The 19,880-nt window shown below is 37.0% G+C and overlaps 2 protein-coding genes across 3 annotated transcripts in view; one reads left to right on the top strand and one right to left on the bottom strand.

Moving 5' to 3' along the window:
- The window catches only part of LOC145943944 (uncharacterized), a 119,486-nt gene extending 100,958 nt beyond the window's left edge, over positions 1-18,528 (bottom strand). The window contains exons 1-5 of the mRNA XM_083051864.1: positions 17,626-18,528; positions 15,976-16,061; positions 12,647-12,805; positions 7,509-7,755; positions 7,366-7,398 (exon numbers count right to left, since the gene is read on the bottom strand). Coding sequence (XP_082907990.1) covers positions 7,366-7,398; positions 7,509-7,755; positions 12,647-12,705 — 339 coding nt within the window. The 5' untranslated portion in view covers positions 12,706-12,805; positions 15,976-16,061; positions 17,626-18,528. The remainder of the gene's footprint in view (positions 1-7,365; positions 7,399-7,508; positions 7,756-12,646; positions 12,806-15,975; positions 16,062-17,625) is intronic.
- The window catches only part of Mamo (zinc finger protein 628-like), a 250,285-nt gene that overhangs the window by 143,015 nt on the left and 87,390 nt on the right, over positions 1-19,880 (top strand). The gene's annotated exons all lie outside the window — the stretch shown is intronic.

Below are 19,880 nucleotides of genomic sequence, written 5' to 3'. Positions count from 1 at the left end.
ACGAAGTGGAATAAAGCGAATAGAGAATAAAAGAGATGGATAAAGTGCAACGAAGAGGCGTATTTGCGCTTTCGAGACGTGGGGGATGACTATGAGCCAGCCGCATTTTTTGATCATAATCTTTTGTAATTTTCTAGAATGATGTGTAACATTTAATCTGATGACAAATATGTGTGATTACGAAAATGTCCTAGGATGCAAATATGAGAAAATTGAGTTAATCATATACTTTTGTTTCATCCCACATACAAAATTTTCGCAAAATACTTGATCAAAAAAGATTTCCGAGATTAAATTTCGCTCCCATTTTAAATCTCTATTTTTTCATATTTATTCTGGAAAATTTTGATTTTTATTTATTTAGAAATTGTATTTTGGACTCGTATTTTCTCAAATAGGCAGTAAAGAAACAGTTCCTCACTTAAAAAAAGCTTTCAACAAAAAATTAAATATAGTTTCAAAATACAAGATGATCTGACTATAATGTATGAAAATAGTTGTTAGATTGAACATTGAGATCTCAAAAGTAAAAGAAAAATTTAGACTCGAGGACTAACGGTGAAAAAGTTAAAAAATGTTTCAATAAAGCAAATATATATCTTATTATTTCAAAACAAAATGTGCCATTTTTTCTATCTCGGTAATCATTCAAGCATAAATAAGAATATAGAATGTTTTAAAGATCTCGCATTATTATTTGTATAAATATATGATGATATAAGAGAAAAAAATAAACACATTGCTACGAGTAGAGGCGCGCTTTTACGTACGCATTTTAAATTTGCGTTAAATGCATGTTACTCGAACAGGGGATGCGCGAAAAGTCGGCGCTATGAAAGGAAGAGGAGGAGAGAAAGAGAGAATCTCGCCGACGGGAAGAAAGCGCGAGGAACTAAAGATAAGTCATCCCGTTGTATATACAGAGAGGCCGGCTGACGGCCGGCTTCGGCTTGTCGAACGGGTTGTAACTTGCCGCCCTGTTACTCACGCGCTCGCGCGAAATTAATCAACGGTAAAGTAGAGGCTTTAAACGCGCCGCGTATATATCTGCACGTGCCCTCCCCTCGCCGTTTATTCGTTTCCTCTCGACATGAAAGTTATGAGAGTAATAGAGAGATGACCATTCTCGAGAAAAAGTACATATTCGTGTACAGTAAAATGTGTCATTGCAACATACATGAGAAACAATGTTTTCCTCTCTTCAATATCGTATGTATAATTTTTGCATTTAATTAATTTTTAAAAAAATTAAAGAATTACATGTAAATATCTTTCGGACAATGGAATCAAAATTTAATTCATTAAAACTCATCCGAGAATTTAATTAATGATTCGATACTTGCTTACAAATAGCGTGTTAAGATCATAAGTATGTCTTACACATTTCTCGCGTATACTATATGTCTATTAGACAGGCTGACTACCATTGCGGTTGACTGACAAGTAGTAAGGTCGGATTGTTACTCATGCATTCGCACGAAATTAATCAGAGGCAAAGTAGGCGTGCATTCAGCTAAAAGGTTTAAACTCGATCTTCTCTTCTCTCGTGTCGCTCTTTTTGTAGTTCTACACTACTTGATCTTTGACTTTGCAGACTCGAGTCTGGGAAATCTAAATTAGATGGTACCGCTAGATTAGCCTTACTTATTTCTGTTATATCATGCAATACCAATAATATATGTGGGTAGCAGTATCATGATGTGTGTAATTGCACATCGATTTTCTCTTTATTTTATTATTCTTTAAAAGAAAGCGCTTATATTTACATTTTTTTAACTACTATATTCAAAATTATTATTTAATAATAATAGAATAAAAAATATATATGTATATATAATATAAAATTGCTTTTCTATCTTAAAAGTTTCTAAAAAAATTATTTATTGAAAAATCTTAATGAAAATATTTTGTAAAAGCCATGTTAAAAATATATATTTTTTTTATTAATTGTAAGATTTATCAAAAAAAAAATTTTTTTTTAGAAACTTAAGAAAGCAAGCACTCTCATAATACGATGCAATGTTATATAGGTATATGTGTATCCCATCTTTTTACGCCACTTTCTCTCACCTCTCGTTCTTCTCAACCACGCCACTCACATCTATCTCCCGCTTTGAATTAATCAAGGACAAGAGGCATACTTAGCGTCGCAAATAGATACATCGCCGTAGCGATTGCTCTCATTTTCCTTTCTGAGCTTTCCCTCCCCTTCTCTCTTTCTCTCTCTCTCTCTCTCTCTCTCAAGCAATAGTAGTAACGATCTTTCAACAGCTGTCGCACGTAAAGCTTCCATCGAAGAAGTCTATAAGAACGAGAGTGCCGCGTGCATAAAACTGTTCGCCCATTCGAGATTAACATCAAACGCCGCTTGTAAAACTTGCGGTGAGCTTTTTGCAATTGGCTTGTAAAGATCTAACATTTCGTAATCACGCGTTACATATTCAACGCAAAATTAACTTTAATGAGTAATTTTTTGTTATCGAGAATCCTTCTAGCTAACCAGATAAAGTCGGCAATTTCCAATCTGAAGATCGACAGATATATCTCTGCGTCAATGTTAATTACTGTCATTTTCGCAGCGTCATTTTATCCCTCCTCCTTCCCTGCCTTCCTGCTTCTCGTAAAATCGTTTCGAATTAAATAACAGCCGCTCCGTGTCCGGCGATTATCGTCTTGAAAGAAAGGGATTTGCTTTCCTTCCACCGGTGAGTTAGTTAATATCGGTTAATGTAATTTTGTGTATGAAACAACGCGCGGATGCGAGTTAGCGGTCCGATAATGTTAGCTGTATATAAACAGCGGCAATTTCAAACATTTCAGAGGCATAGTATAATGTAAAATATTGATTACTGTATGTTTTACTTCGTCTGTAAATTCTTTGAGCTATAGACCTTTCATATTGTATAGTTAAAAAAAATGCATAAAGATATTAATAATTTTAAAATTGTTTGAATTAATCCAATAATTAATCTGACAAAATATTTTCCCCCAGTTATACAATGCAAATATTAATAAACTGATAAAATTGATCGCTTGAGTACGACGCATTTGCGATACAGCTCCCACTTATGGACACTGTGAGTTACGATCACCTAATGCGGTTAAACGTATCATTATAATGTTACGCTACCTCGTTAAGAGTGCGCGTAATTTCTGCGAAATACGGGGCGTCGCGACTCTTTTTCTCCCTCTTTTTCTCCCTCTTGATGAGATCCCATTACGAGACGTATTATCGCAAAAATAGCTCTAATCGCGGATAGTAGGCGCGCTGTATCGGCGGACGCGCGCGATATTTTATACGCTTTAAAGAGCCGGCGAGATACGTGAGGCCCGCTTTATCCGTGCCGTACCGTGTAATAGCCTCGGACTTCCTGTTCGTGTAAAGAGCGACGTACACCCGCGCGCGAGCGCACCACTATATATATACATATATATATACGCGGTCGCTGCTCGCCGTGGATAAAAGTGAATCGATAATGATACGCGGCCGACAAAAATGCCGCCACACTCCGGCATTGCCGCTCTTTCTCTCTCTCTCTCGGCAATCGTTCCCCCCTCCTCGTGGGAATGCACGCGGGCCACGTCGAACGTTCTGCCTGATAACCGTGTTACAATTTAACACCGGTAGAGCCGGTGTCAGTTTCGTCGGTGCATAATGGCCCCCGGTGTGTAGATCGCGCGGGGTGGTAACGCCGTGGTCCCGAATCGAATTCGACATGGTTGTACAAAGCAACGGCACCATAGGTATGAGGGTAGCGAGAAGGGTATCCCCTAAAAACGTTTTGCGCTCTCTCTCTCTCTATCTATCTCTTTCTCCCTCCTAAATATCGTAATTTACTTCATTTATAATTTACTTAATTTAATCTCTTTATCGATATTATGCCCTGAGAATGCATGCTTTAAAATTACCCGACTTTACGTTTGAAGATCCAATGTGTCTCGTACAATTTCTCATTTTTTGTATTAATATATCTGAAAAATGTTACGTTTTGCGGAAGAGTCCCCAAAGTTCTCTAAATTCATCGTTGTTTATTGTTGATAAAAGAAAAACTCGCTCATGCCTCTACTGGACGCGCGGACGGTTCATCCGGTTCACGATCATCAAGAACGGAGCGTGTAAATTCTCTTTTACATACGCGCTCGCGCATACGCAAGAAGAAACGCAGCAACCGCGATCTTGCAACAAATCTATTTTCACGGCGCGCAAAAACAGAAGACACGCCGTGCCGGATAATGAACTAATCTAGCGAGCTTCGCCGTGGACACGGCGGAGGCTGGTCGGCTGAGAAAAAGGGAGGGGGCAGAGGAAGAAGGACGAGAGGGACGCGGAGGACTTTTGTGCCGCGGCTTAATAACATGAGTTTTTCCCGGCCGGGAGTAAACGCTTCGCGAGAGAACGAAAGATCGTGAGAGCGAGAGCATATTCCATCATCGTCGGTGATCCCGCGATCGTTCGACAATTGAAGGGTCGCGCGGAGAAAAATCGCGGGTTAAATCTGTAAATTTTACATCTGTTTTAAAGATTAGTGACTTTTCCCGATCGATGAAACATTTAGTTCGACAGTTTCATATTTTTACTGGAATTTAAACTAGTTGTTTTTTATTTTCCTTTTCTTTTTATATTAAGAGATATATAAAGTGTCGATAAGGTTTAATCGTAAACTTTGATATACAAGATTTCCCGAGATTTTAGATTTGCTCTCGATGAAAAGGAAACTTTCTTTTTTATTTTTACAAGGTTGTATTTATGCAAAATAATTTTTATAAAAATTATATGTATTCTTTCTCTCTATATCTTTTAATTATCGAAATCGAAAAATATTTAATTTATATAGAATAATTATGCATTTTCTTGATAAAGTTAATCGCGTCTTTAGGTAAGCATATTATTAGCATATTTTTTCTCTTTCGAAATATATAGAGAGAATTTTCTCTTAGTAAGATAAAAATAATAATATCTATTACAATAAAATATAAAATATGTTTAATTTTACCATGCAGTATGCAGTTTAGTAAAATATATTAATGAAACATGTTTTATATTTTATTGTGACAGATATTATTATTTTGATTGTGATAAATATTAATCAGAGAAATTCTCATAAAATTCTTTCCATACCATATTGTCTTACGATTACCATGATTTTGAGGGTAAATTCTAAGAGAAAATTCTCTCAGTGTATGGAAATAGAATATTCTTTTGCTAAAAGTGATCAACTGCTCTTCACAAGTAATGTGCCGATGTAAATCTCCTTGCGACCTTTAAATCTATATATTCATCGAGTGTACGGCGGCGTTCATAGAGATATATATATATATATATACATATATAAACGAGTGGATCAACATTTCTATTTGCGCTTCCAAAGCGCGATGTCGCCATTAAATGTATAATAGAAAGCGCTTCGCCGCCGTCGCTGTGTGCGCCAAGTAATTAGAGGTATTTCGTTGACTAATTCTCGGATATCACGACCGTGTATAGCACCGGAGAAATATATAATCTGTATGTTGCTTCTACGCTCACCCCACGCCGCGTAGAATAAGTTTAATAACCACGCCGTGGCTTCACAGTCACCAGAGCACTGTCCGTCTGTCGGACTGTCATTATCCCGGCGGCAGACTAACTTTCGCGCTTGCCATAAGAGTTCTCCTCTCTGTCTCTCTTTCTCTCACTCTTTCTCGATTTTCGAGATAATGACGGTCGCGAGGGTGGCCGAGATGCGGTATAATGCGTGACTGCTGCGTGGCACCGCGCTCGGAATTGCGCGACTCGGAATTGCAGAGAGTTACGCACGGAAAAATCTGTCGAGACAAATCTAGATCCGCGACCGATTGGACGCAATCTGCGACGAGCGCGATTTTAGATTACGTGCCATAATTTGCGAGTCGCGTGAAATAATCTTCGAGTTTGCATCCGCGTTAAACGACATTTGTACGATAAATGAAATTTGTAATTTTTATAACAGTAATTAAACCATTGCAACTTTGTGTACCTTGGGAAGATTTGCATTGTATACATAGGGTAAAACTTTTCAACTTTGCTATATACAAATTAATGCCGCGGCATTATCTACGTTATAGGGATCTAAAAGTACCTTTGAAAATGAACACAAGGTGACGATTGTCTTGATCTCAATATTATAAAATCTCTATAATTCCTCTATCTCCGTGCATCTGGCCTCGACGACGAGCGCGGTTGATCGAACGCATATATGCCCGGGTGTATTAATGTACGTTCACATATAGTCACGATATGCGAGGGAAAGAAACACACGGCGTACTTGCTTACCAACTATTCAAGTATTGATACTTTGCGGCAGATACTCTGTATCGTATTGACATTGGTACTTAGCTGAGCTATATACATAGTAAGGAATAAAAATATCGATATATGAATAAAACAAGTCAATTCCATAGTATATTTCAAGTAAATAGCATATTTTTCTATTTTTATGATATATATTTAATTTTTTAAATTACTATTAGCTTGAATTTATTTCAGAATTTTTTAATACTTTGCAAAATAGATTTTTTATCGATTCTCACAAACAATATCCATATTGCGAAATATCAATGATGAATAAAAGTGCCGATTAAATTGAAGTAAGTATTTCTAATACGCAGCAGGAATGATCAAGGCGAGGAAAATCGTATGATTTCCGAATGAATTTCGCCCTTAATTTAAGCACGTCGTTAAATAACGTTGCAATTAGCCACGATGCAGAAACGCGGCGCAAGAGCCATGTGCGTGTGAGGGATATACGCGAATGATAACGTTTTATAGAACGCGCCGGCTGAAAGTAAGTTTGCGCGTAAGAAGAGCGCCCGTCGTAAAATCTCTCGCGATTCTCTCGAGCGGACCTGTCCTAAGAGAAGAGCACGTAGCCGGTGCGTGTATTTCTGGACGACGTGTGCATTACACCTAAGCTCACGGTACGTGTTTACACGACGATGGTGTACGGGTTCCTCGGCAACCGCGGCGGGCTTTGGTACCCGCATGACTCCGATCCCACGTAAATCAAGTCCTCGTGAGCGAACGCTTTTCCCGCGCGCGCTATCGTTATAATACCGCCTTTCTCAACGTTATTTAAAAATAAATTGTTCTTATCATTATTATTATATCTATTATTTATTACACGGATTTGCGTGCGATCGTTCGCGTTTCAGAATATTATCCAAATATTTTGATCTTCCCGATGATCAATAATAAAATGGAAAAATGACGGATACATTACATAAATATATATCTGTGTTGTAAATTATTTTCGTTATCTTCGTATATATAAAATAAATAATGAGACGCTTCACACATACCCCTATAATCGCTATAGAGAAATATTATAAATTAAATAATTTCTCACTCACCAAAGACGTGCAATAGCAGAGTTGTACATTGATCTGAAAACAAAAAATATTCAAATTATGTTTATACATGTGTGTGTGTATATATATATATATAAATTTTTATTTTTTTTTTTTATTTTAACTTTTTATTTTATTTTGCATACCTCACAGTTGCCCCGCTGTTGCCCGATGCCTCCCCGGGCCTCCTCCTCCTCTCTTGGTCCTTTGTAGCACTCGCGACACTCGCGACACTCGCGAAACTTTACACGGCACTCCCGACGCGACGCGTGAGACACACGCGTATTTCGCGTACATTGCACTTGCAATGAGAAAAAAAACGATGCGAAAACTATTATCGCGCGAAGCAACAATTCGTTCGGCACTCGAGAATCTCGCAGTCTGTAATGCTGCCTGTAACAAATAAAATACAGACATATATTAGAGCAATCTTATTATACATATAACATCGGCAACTTCAGTCTAAAAGCACGCGCAATACTATACACACATGACTTAATATTAATAACTAATTAAAACTCGAAGAAGATTCGTTCGAAAAGATATATTTAGAATAAGTATAATTCTCGAAAAATCTGGCGTTTTACCTCGATATCTAATATATAAAGATCCGGTTGTCTTTATTTCAGCTAAATTAATATTTTTTTGCTTTTAAAAGGCAGAAGTCTTCTTAGAAGTTATGTAGAACTATGTATAAATCTTTTTAATCCTGATAATTACTGATAAAGAAAATGCCGTGAGACACTGTGTAAAGTTGGCGTTTCAGTTTGTACTAAGGCATTTTCGTTGCTTTAATGACCAAAATTATTTGTTCAAACTATTAAGAACTCTAGAACTATTGAAAAAAAAGCCAAACCTCTTAATTATTTATGAGTTTCCACGAAATGAAACGTCAGCTTCACACACACAAATTTTCGAGATTCGAGATGTCTCACAAAAAAGAGAGAGCGAGCTATTCTGCTCTGCAAGGAAGTCATTAGTTTCTTAAATATAAAACCGTGGCCCATAAGGTAAGTTGCGTCAATTTGTACCCTTCTCGAGACGCATGAAATCCGTCGGTTTATCTCAGAATAATCGTAGAGTTCGATGACATCGCGTGATTACTTCACGGTCACCTGTTTTAATGACTACTGTTGCTCGGCCGTGCTATATCGCGGCTCCTATGAATGCAGTCGGTATTCTCCTATAGAACTTGTTTACAATCTTGCGAAAAATAAAATAATAATAAGAGATAAAATACTATGTTAATTGATGAAATCGTAAAAAAATAATTATTATTACATCGAGAAATTAGATATTATTATACAAGCAAAACATTTTTATAAAATGTCGAACATTGTATTATTTTTATGTATAATACCTTTCACATTTTTAAGAGTATACTATATAAGTTATAGATTTCTTCAAAGTTGATAAAATACAGTAAAAAAAAAAAAAAAAAATTATTGGCTTTTGTATATCAAAAATATATTATTAAAAAACTAAAAAATATTATCGCACGTATTTGCTACTAATTCTAGATATCATTATGATATTTTTGATAGTGCTACTACATTATATGCACGCCTATTCCCGAGATAATTAAAGTCATCTATCTATCTGTCTCTATAGCATTTTTACATTGTCGTCAGAAAATTGAACGCCAGATTAAATCCAACGCTAATGACTTCGTCGACTGAGCAAGCGAGCGATCGATCGATCTCCGCGCGAGAAACGCAAATCGGATCAAACTTAATTGACCGCTTAGCTAGACTAGGTCTTCACCGTATAATATCTTCCGCCAATACGATGCGATGGTCCACGAAATTTCGATGCCGCCCAAGTCGTTTCGTCTCGCGCGCGAGAATCCGAGAGCACTTTGCTGCGTTTCGCGTTGCGCAACAAGCGTGAGCGCAAAGCTTGCGCAACGTTCTAATTGCGTGCCGCGGGCAAGAGGAATATAGGAATCATGACATAATTAATACCTCACGCCGCACCGCGCCGTGTATGTGTGTATATATGCGCGAGTTTACGTTATACGCCGCCGCTTCAGTTATGACAAATCACGCGCGCGTGTATTTTATTTTCATCGCGGATTCTAAATAAATCGCGCGAAACCGCTCCTCAGCGAGGAAGGATCAAACGATCACGATCCTGCTGCAGCTTTATATTATAAGAGTAGACCTGGCGTGTGTGAGGGATTTCTGACGTTAACTTCGACTTGGAGTTCCGCGATTTCGTGCGTGCGTGCGTGAGCCCATTCGCAGTCACGCACATTACTAAAGGTGGGCGGGAGAGCGAAAGGTAGCGGAGATTCTATCTCTGCCCGAAGTGGCCTCGCCATTAATGCCGCCAGACTCAGAAAGCCTCGTATCCACAACAGAGTCTCAATTATGTGTCTGAATATCCTAATATTTTTTTATACGATTTGTGAAGCTATCCATATGTGTAAAATGTAATATTTTAAGATTCAGAATCGCTAATTTTATTCTTTTCAAATAAAACATTTTTCGTACATTATTACATAATTGGAATTTATATTATTATTGTATAAATAGCAATTTTTATACAAGTTGTACACGTACTAAAAAAATCTGAAACTTTTACAGCACTATCTTTTTATTTTATTTTATAATAATATCAGAGATCAGTCAAAAATATTGGAAAAAGATGTAAACGAAATTATTTTGTGTATAGTGCAACAATCAGTTTCTTCACAGTGTTAAAAATTATTTAATATATAGCAAGGTCAAAAATATTAAATTTTACATTTTAAACTCAAAATTATGTACTACTTTTAATGAATTAATAGGTTTTCAATAACAACATCGACTTGCAAGTTACAAAAAAAAAAAATAAATAAATAAAAAATGATTTTTCAGGTAAGATGTTATCTAATTGTAAGATAGATTATGGTATATATTTGACCCTTCTTTTTGATAATTTAACTGCATCGAAGGCGACGTGCACAACAATATAATATAGATCTAACCGATGATAGCCAACGGCTAGTAGCGTCCACCGAGATATTCGAAAATTGTACGATTAAACCTCTGAAAGTGCCTGCAGGCAAGACTCAAAATACCACGGCGGACGTTATATTCCGCGAATGCGCATTCCTTCTGCTTCTGCAGCTGCTTCTCTCACGATGCTCCTGTGGAAAACTCCGGGGCACAATTGCGGAATTCGCGTCTCTCCCCCCCCCCTCTCCTCCCGTATGTCTACCGAAAATGGGATTAAATGCTAATCGCAGTTACAGCTGTAACAATGGCCCAGTCAGCTATTCCGCGCTGTCTTGCCATTGTTTCGCAGTATGTGTAAACGTGCGAAACGCAACCAACAAGCTCGTGCTATCTATGTACATATATACTTTTGCCATGTAAAAACGGATGAGCGTGCACGATCGATTTCCGCTCTAAAAATCGTTCTCAAAATTTCCTCACACTCGACAAAGATACTACACGACTGACTGAAAAAGTACATCAACAATATCTGTTTTTATTAGAGCTGCTGCTTTTTTTACAATAATGCGGAATAAAATCTCTCTCGCGAACAAAAAATATCGAAATCCCAGTCACACATTTTTTCACATCACACATGAATAATTTAAAATTTTATTCAAATCATCATCCTACTCGTTGCTGCTCGCTCGCGCTTTCGACAAAATATCGTTAAAAAAAAAACGTGTCAAGAAAATATAGGTAGAAAAAGAGAACTTGTCATTATCTTATAATAAAATGCACATGCAAGGCACATTATTGTCATATATGAATGTAATCGATAGCCGTCCAGGGCTATGATAATATGTCAAGTGTACGCGTATTATGAGCGATAAAAAAAAGCGCGGTTAAGCAGCGAGAGAGGTCTAATGACGCTCATCGTCCTTCGCGAAAATTGTCGAAATTTAGCGTGACGATACTCGTCGCAGAGACGAAATTGTGCCGATCGTACAATATCACGACGCACTTTAACGGGTTTAATTCGAGGTACGATATCGTCGCGGCTTACGCCTCGTGCATCGTGTATGCGTGATGTGTGTACATGTGTGCGCTTTCGAGCTCTCAATGTGCGTGTGTGTGTATATATGTGCGAGCGCGCATGCAACCACGTAAGGCCTTCTTGTTCCGTGACGAGCTACGTCGACGATGTCGCGTTTCCGACAAGCACGAGCAACATGCGTGCCTACGCAAGATTAGCGGAATAAGCCTGCACACACCACGGTAATGTCGTAATGCTCGGGCTTCGACGACGGTCCGAAGACTTTCCGAAGAAACGCGCGGACTTTATTTTAGCTGGAAGCTAATTATTATCTTTGGCCGCAGGCGGAACAAAAAAAAAAGAATAAAAAAGTTGTCTGACAACACAACGATATAGGAATAAAACCGTCGAGAAAGGAAAATTTAATAGTTATTTTAACATGTAACTTGATAATGATTATTTAAGGTTAAAACTAGAAACCAAATTAACGGAATAATTGCTATACAACATAGTTTATAAAAGATATTTCGACTTGCTTGGGTTTACTCGGAAATATTTAATTTTATTTTACTGTGAAGAGAATGAACAATTTATCTAAAATCTATAATATAAATGGACAGAATTATATAAAAATAAACTTTAACTAAAAAAAATATTTAGAATAACTGTATAGCTAGATGTATATAAATACGTCGATAAACAAAAATTTTGTATTTCGAATTTTTTATTTATTTTTAACAACTCTGCTTGATAAATTAATCATTTTTCATAACACATTGTTAAAAAACTTTATTATTATTAAAATTTTATTAATTTATTATTATTAAAAACTTCTCGATTATTTTACTATGTCTCGTTAAACTATTCGATAATCAAAAGAAAAAAAAATACGTATGTCAAGTCGAAAAATTTCTATGTTCCGACACCAGCTTCACACACACACACACACACACACACACACACACACACACACACACACACACACACACACACACACACACACACACACACGCACACACACACACGTATTAATTAAGTAATATAATTTTTTCGAAATGGGGAAAAAGCGACTTAATATGGGACCAGAGAGCAAAGATTAGAAATCATAGATCAGAGAACATGGGCCAGAAAAAAATTATGTTATTAAATTATAAATTAAAATATGAATTAAAAAATAAAATAAGACGCCAACTTCGCACACGAATTAAGTAAATAATATAATTTTTGTCAAAATCTGAAGAGCCAGTTTAATATAGGACGAGAGACGAAAGATTAGAAATCATAAATCAGAGATCACAGAACAGAGATGATAGATAGATGTACTCACCAAAAATCGATGAAGAAAAAGAAGATGAAAAAAACGCTGTCCTTTGTCTCGTACTCCATAGTAATCCATTACCTCTCGATGCTTCTCGATGTTCCTCCATTTTCTTCGATGCATTCAATCACTCGCGAATAATCATTCAGTCACACAGAATGTGCATATCTGTAAACGAATCATTCAATAGACGTGATCAACAACGAAATGCGATCGATCTGTCGATGTCGAAAAGTCTATTTGATTAACGTATCATCGCTCGTACTTATTCGACACTCCCGACACACGATTGCATTCGCGAATAAACAATGTGTCATAAATAAAGTCTCGACGAACAGCGTTTTGACGGAACGTGATCTATATTGTCGTTATTTCACTCGCGGTCGCGACTTTTCACTTTTCATGGCGTACTGACCGTTGACCGTTACAGACTGTTACCAGTTTCGAAACGCGCAACACGCCACGTTACGTCATGCCACGTCACGTAATGGAGGGGATGCGCAAGCGCCGGCGCTTATGCTTTCGTCGAACGTTCCCCCCGGTTATAGACTTACATACTGATATATTGAAAAAATAATCGATGAATACGCTCGTAGACTTATTCGGCACTCCCGACCTTAGAATATATATATCAATAGAAAGGGAATTGCCTAATATTTTCCTGGAATGAGCCTGAGCCTGTTGCGCGTGTCGAGTTTCGAGTTTCGACACGCGCAACACGTCGACGCTACGTCACGCCACGTCACGTAATGGAGGGGATGCACAAGCGCCGTCTTGGCGTGCTGCGCGTCTCGAACGTGGTATCAAATTTCACGTCTCGTCCCGTCGTATTATATTATATTTCGTATTATATTTCGTATTATATTTCGCAGCTCGCTTAATGCCGAACGTTTCCCCGATTATAAACTCACGTAGATAGCGATTCTCCATTAAATTACAGCTGCACAAGGGCATTTTCATTGCGCCTCTTTTCTTAACATACTCCCGCCGACTTGTTGCTATATTCCGACTGAAATAGATTTGCACGAGAAGATTAGCATACGTCACAAACACGGCGAACAAAATGCGCGTGAAATCATTTACGTTAATTAACTTATTGACGATGATACCTCGATGCTTCCCCATGCTCCTTTCGTTTCGGATGCTGACACTTGTAACGCTCGACGACGAATAAGGCCAATATTACATTTGTCGTACGACAAACTTTTCAAGCTCATTGATTGGCTACGAAATAGAGACTTCAGAAGTTGCAGCCAATCAGTGCGCTTGAAAAGTTTGTCGTACGTCGTACGACAAATGTAATATTAGCCTAAATGTTACATTAACGTAAAATGAGAATGTTAACGTCATTTAATATTTATATTAAAATATTCTTAGTATTTATATAATACATATTTATATTAAAGTTACATTTACATTACAATATACATTTTTTCAAACTTGAGATTGGTAACACTTGACGTTTCTCGTATGTTTTGCATAGTTAATGTTGCGAACTTGAGGTTGGTATCACTTGACGATTATCGCACGCTTAAATGTATGCATAGATAATTTTGCAAACTTGAGGTTGGTACCATTTGATGTTTCTCGCGCGTTTAATATGTTGCAACCGTTGTTCTTGCGTGTCTCATGAAAAGACTATTGTTAACGATAATGGTAAGAAATTTTTCGACGTATGTCAAGTCGAAAAATTTATGTTTCGATAAATAAAAATTTTTTAACAGTTTCGATAATCAGGCTTGGAGCATTAATAGTTATTGATAGAATAAGTAAAATCGTGGAAACCGCATGGCTCTATTTATTATATTTTCCGAGATATCGATTTTTTTTCACTTTTTCCCGACGTAAAAGTGGGAAAAAGTGAAAAAAATCGATATCTCGGAAACTATAATAAATAGAACCATGCGGTTTCCACGTTTTTTCTAGTTCTATCAATAACTATTAATGCTCCAAGCCTGATTATCAGAACTGTTAAAAAATTTTTATTCAGCGGGACATAGACAAATTTCTGGCCCGACGTAAAAGTGGGAAAAAGTGGGAAAAAAAACAACCAACTTCATACATCCCAAATACATTAGGGGACAGAGAAATATATTTTAAAACCCGAGTTTTAAAAAATATAAATTATGCAAAATATCTGACGTATAAAAGCCTTACGGCACTAAAGGACAAATACTTGGTCTAAAAAAATAATTTTCAATTAAAATATTTCTAACTATATATATTTGAAATTTATTATTTCATATTGAAGACGCGTGGAAAAGAGAGATTGAAAAATCTCTTATTAGTAGCTCAGGACTAACAAATTTAAATCTGCGCTGTGCTTCTTTGTAGATGCAAACAAGCGAACATTAAAGTGATTGGAACGAGACACAACTACGTGTGTTATTCCTCTTACAATAATCGCACGTACGCGATGTGCGCGCGTTAAGTGCGTCTTCGCGAACGCAGACTTTTCGCTGAAACATTGCATAATTTTTGCCGTTGCGTAAGAGGCACCGAGAAACACCGGCTGTTACGCAATCATTAACGTTCGTCTCTCCTGAAAAGCACCTTTGCTCGTCGTCATCGTCGCGGATAAATCGCGTACAGCGCGCGTATTATGATCTTTATATACATTCCGGCTTTTTTAAATTCCGCTCTGTATCTACATATACGCGACATCGATAGCGACATTATCGCGGCTTGCGGATACCGGGCGCGATAACTGAATCTGTCACGCGTGCGCGCACGCGAATGTAAATATATCGTAAATATGCAAATGTATTTATGCATGCGTATCCGCCATGCAAATACACTTAATGCCTTTTGTTCGCGCGTCGATGTAATTTAAGCTTTAAAAGCGCATTAATTTCACTGTTTCTTTCTCGCGTCTTTTTCGAAACGAAATGCATGTTGTTGATTTTGCTAAAGTTAAATATTCGCTAATTTTTATCATCTGTAAGAATGACGCGCGTCAAAGATATATACGTGAAGAATATATCTTAAGGATATAGAGTGATCAGAGTTAAATTAATTGTAAATGTAATTAGAGAGATTAATAATCTAGTTAGAATGTTAATAAAGTAGTAAAGTTAATGCGCTCGACGATATAATTACAAAGTCATTAATACTCATCAATAATGAATAACAGAAATCAAAATTAATAGTCGGACATAATTATAAATAATTATGCATCAGATTATGCATCAGATTATAAATCATTGATCGAAAGATAATTAGATTTTTTTATATCATTGTTTTCATAAATTAGAAATAAATTGTGCGTGTGTGACAATTATAAATTTAATAATAATTAATAATAATAAATTTTATAATTAATAATAAATTTTACTCACCAACCGATGCGTTTATTGCACATCTCGCTCCTGTCTGCATCTGATTACCGAGAGAGATCCCTTCCACTTCCGGTTCCGGTTGCTTCCTTTGCAAGGAGAGACAAACGATGAGACAATCTATTGCACAATTTTCCACACTAATACATTTCTCATTAATTTACTAATACAGTAATTCACTCGCGTTCCGAAATTTGTCATATGTAATGACACGACAGATTATATCGACACCGGTTATATGAACATCGAAGGATTCGTTATAATCGTAACTACGCGAAACCGTTAATGTACTGACAATGAAACGATTTCCCGTGATTAGAATCGGAACTCCCGATACTCTCGTTTTCGCACAGAATATACTTGTGACGAACATAAAGACACGAGAAACACGGAAAAAGTAATTCAAGCTCGCACACATAATATAAACGTAACGGTTACGGAAAAATTAGGTTAGAAACAGATGCAAAAAGAACGAAGAAATCATGTCGTTTACAAATATCGACGCATGCATCAATATACGTACTCGGATAATAAAATTCTCCGCTTGTTGTTCGATTCGACAGTCTCGAAACTTGTATGCACACGAAATTCACTTTCGAAGAAAAAAAAAACGCGAGAAATGCCGAGCGCGCATATAACTCGTCTTCATACTCGCGTCTATGTGAAGGGACTGAGACGATGGATGAGGAGAGGGAGGGGGGGGGGGGCATCGTCAACGGCTCGCGAGAAGCGCACAAAAAACTTTGAAACATAAACAGAGATAAAAAAGCGAGGCTCGAGCAACGATTTTATAAAATTCGATCCTTTTTCACGGCAATACGAACGAGAATTATTGTCGAGTGTAGAAAATATGAAAATACAATAAATATTAAATTTGAACCGCGACGCCATTTAGAGCACTAACTACCTGTCAGGTGCGCCACCACGACAGCACGAAATTATTATTGTATTTGGCGGAAAATTATTTCGACTTATAAATATTAATTAGAAAACGTTAATCTATCATGGTATAATGCATCGAAACTATATATATAAGTTGTCCCCAGAACTATTCCGAATACTCGATTACACGTGAAATTAATTTTCAACGGTACAAAGATATGACAAAATTATATCGTTTACGAATATGGAAAGATGTTTTAATCACGTTCACAGATTAAGAGACGCACCTAGATAATCACCCGTAGTTCAAGTCGACACTCCCGATATACGTACACACACGGAATTCACTTTAGACGAAAAAAAAACTCGAGAAACATGGAGCGAAAATATAATTCGTCTTCATACGCGCGTTTATGCGAAGGGACTGAGACGATTACGGAAAATTTAGGCTAGGTATCGAGTTTCGAGAGGTGAGGAGAGGGAACAAGACGCGTCCCGAACGGCTCGGTGAAGCGTACAAAAAACTTCGAAACATAAACAGAGATAAGAAAGGGAGACACGTGCGATGCTTCGATTCTTTTTCACGGCAAAACGAATGAGTATTATTTAGTGTAGAAAGTATGAGAATACGATAAATTATGTTAAACACGACGCCGTCGCAGAGCACGAACTACACCACAGGGGTGCCAACTTCATAGCGCGAAATAATTATTGCATTTGGCGTAAAATTATTTTAATACTTATAAATATGTATATTAAAAACGTGAATACCTCTATGATATAACCAATGCATCGAAACTATAAACTGCCCCTTGTATTATTTCGAATCGTTAGCACGTAAATTCATTTTCGACGAGTAAAAAGATACGAAAAAATTAAGTCGTTTACGAATATCGCAAGATGCTTTAATAACGTTCACAAGTTAATAGACGCATCTAAATAATCGCCCGTTATTCGATTCGACACTTCCGGTACTCGTACACACGGAATTCACTTTCCAATAAAAAAAAATGCGAGAAACTCGGAGCGCGAATATAATTCGTCTTCGTACGCGCGTTTATGCGAAGGGACTGAGACGATTACGGAAAATTTAGGCTAGGTATCGAGTTTCAAGAGGTGAGGAGAGGGGGCAAGACGCGTCGCGAACGGCTCGGTGAAGCGCACAAAAAACTTCCAGACATAAACAGAGATAAGAAAGTGAGACACGTGCGATGCTTTAATTCTTTTTCAGGGCAAAACGAATAAGAATTATTGTCGATTGTAGAAAGTATGAGAATACGATAAATTATATTAAACGCGACGCCGTAGAGCACTTAACTACACCACAGGGATGCCAACGTCGTAGCGCGAAATAATTATTGTATCTTGCGGAAAATTAATTTAGCACTTGTAAATATATGAAAAAACGTTAATTTGCGATTGTATAATCAATGCATCGTAATTATAAGCTGCCCCTAAAATTATTTCGAATATTCGTTAGCACGTAAATTCATTTTCGACGAATAAAACGATACGAAAAAATCAAGTCGTTCACGAATATCGCAAGATGCTTTAATAACGTTCACAAGTTAGTAGACGCATCTAGATAATCGCCCGTTATTCGATTCGACACTTCCGGTACTCGTACACACGGAATTCATTTTAGACGAATAAAAAACCCGAGAAACATGGAGCGAAAATATAATTCGTCTTCATACGCGCGTTTATGTGAAAGGACTGAGACGAGAGACGATTACGGAAAATTTAGGCTAGGTTACGAGAGGTGGGGAGAGGGGGGTGGACGCGTTGCGACCGGCTCGGTGAAGCGCACAAAAAACTTCCAGACATAAACAGAGATAGGAATGCGAGGCTCGAGCGATGCTTTCGAAAATCTCAATCCTTTTTCACAGCAAAACGAATGAGAATTATTGTCGAGCTTAGAATATATGAGAATACAATAAATTTATTTTGTAACGCGATGCCATTTAGAGCACTATTTACCTCTCAGATGTGCCACCATGACAGCCTGAAATTATTGTATTTGGTGAGATATTATTTCGGCACCTATAAATATATTCAAAAATGTATTAATCGATTATTGTATAGTTGTTGCATCAAAACTACAAGTTACCCGATTTTAAATACTCTGCAAAATTCACTTTTTTATGGATAAAATGACGCGAGAAGTACGAACAAATTATGTCACTTATGAATATCTAAAAAAATGCGTTAATTATTATGCACGGATGAATAAACGTACCTGTCAAACAATTGTTCGTCATTGGTCTTTGGATCCTCGACATTAATTTATAATGCATTTCATCTTCGATAGATAAAAAGAGAAACTTGGAAAGATCGTAATTCGTCCTTTGTTCTAATGTTAATGTGAGAAGATCGACATGATAACGGAAATTTTAGACTGATTGAATATAGATATAGATGTACATAGAGAGGAAACGTATAGTCGAGGTTTCATCCAGGAAAAGATGCGAGCGCCTCACTTCTAAGAAAAGTCGAACGAAATAATCGCTCCTCGACATCGATTCCAATATAATCGAGATTAACTCTTTCGATATATATTTATATTTACAAATGAAACATATTTGTCATCATTTAATAATAATTTATCATATATCGCCGTGTGTCTCTTCACCTGTCGAAAAGTAATTTTATATGTTAATGAGTATTAAAAATATTGATTCGAGTGGTAGCTTATAATTTCGATATATCGATTATAGATAAATATTTTTTAATATATTTATAAGTGTCGAAATAATTTCGCGCTGTCGTGTTGGCAGCCCTGAAGTGTAAGTAGTGGACTAAATAACGTCGCGTCATTTTTAAATTTATCGTGTTCTCATACTTTCTGCGCTAGACAATAATTTTCATTCGTTTTGCCGTGAAAAAGAATTAAAGCATCGCACGTGTCTCGCTTTCTTATCTCTATTTATATCTCGAAGTTTTTTGTACGCTTCACCGAGCCGGTCGCGACGCGTCCACCCCCCTCTCCAAACCTCTCGAAACCTAGCCTAAATTTTCCGTAATCG

The sequence above is a fragment of the Prenolepis imparis genome, unplaced genomic scaffold, assembly GCF_030444845.1.
Source record: "Prenolepis imparis isolate NDT839.2.m4 unplaced genomic scaffold, iyPreImpa1.0 SCAF_12, whole genome shotgun sequence".
Lineage (NCBI taxonomy): Eukaryota > Metazoa > Arthropoda > Insecta > Hymenoptera > Formicidae > Prenolepis > Prenolepis imparis.
Note: the sequence above shows the minus strand (reverse complement) of the source record. Positions and strands in the feature narration are given on the sequence as shown.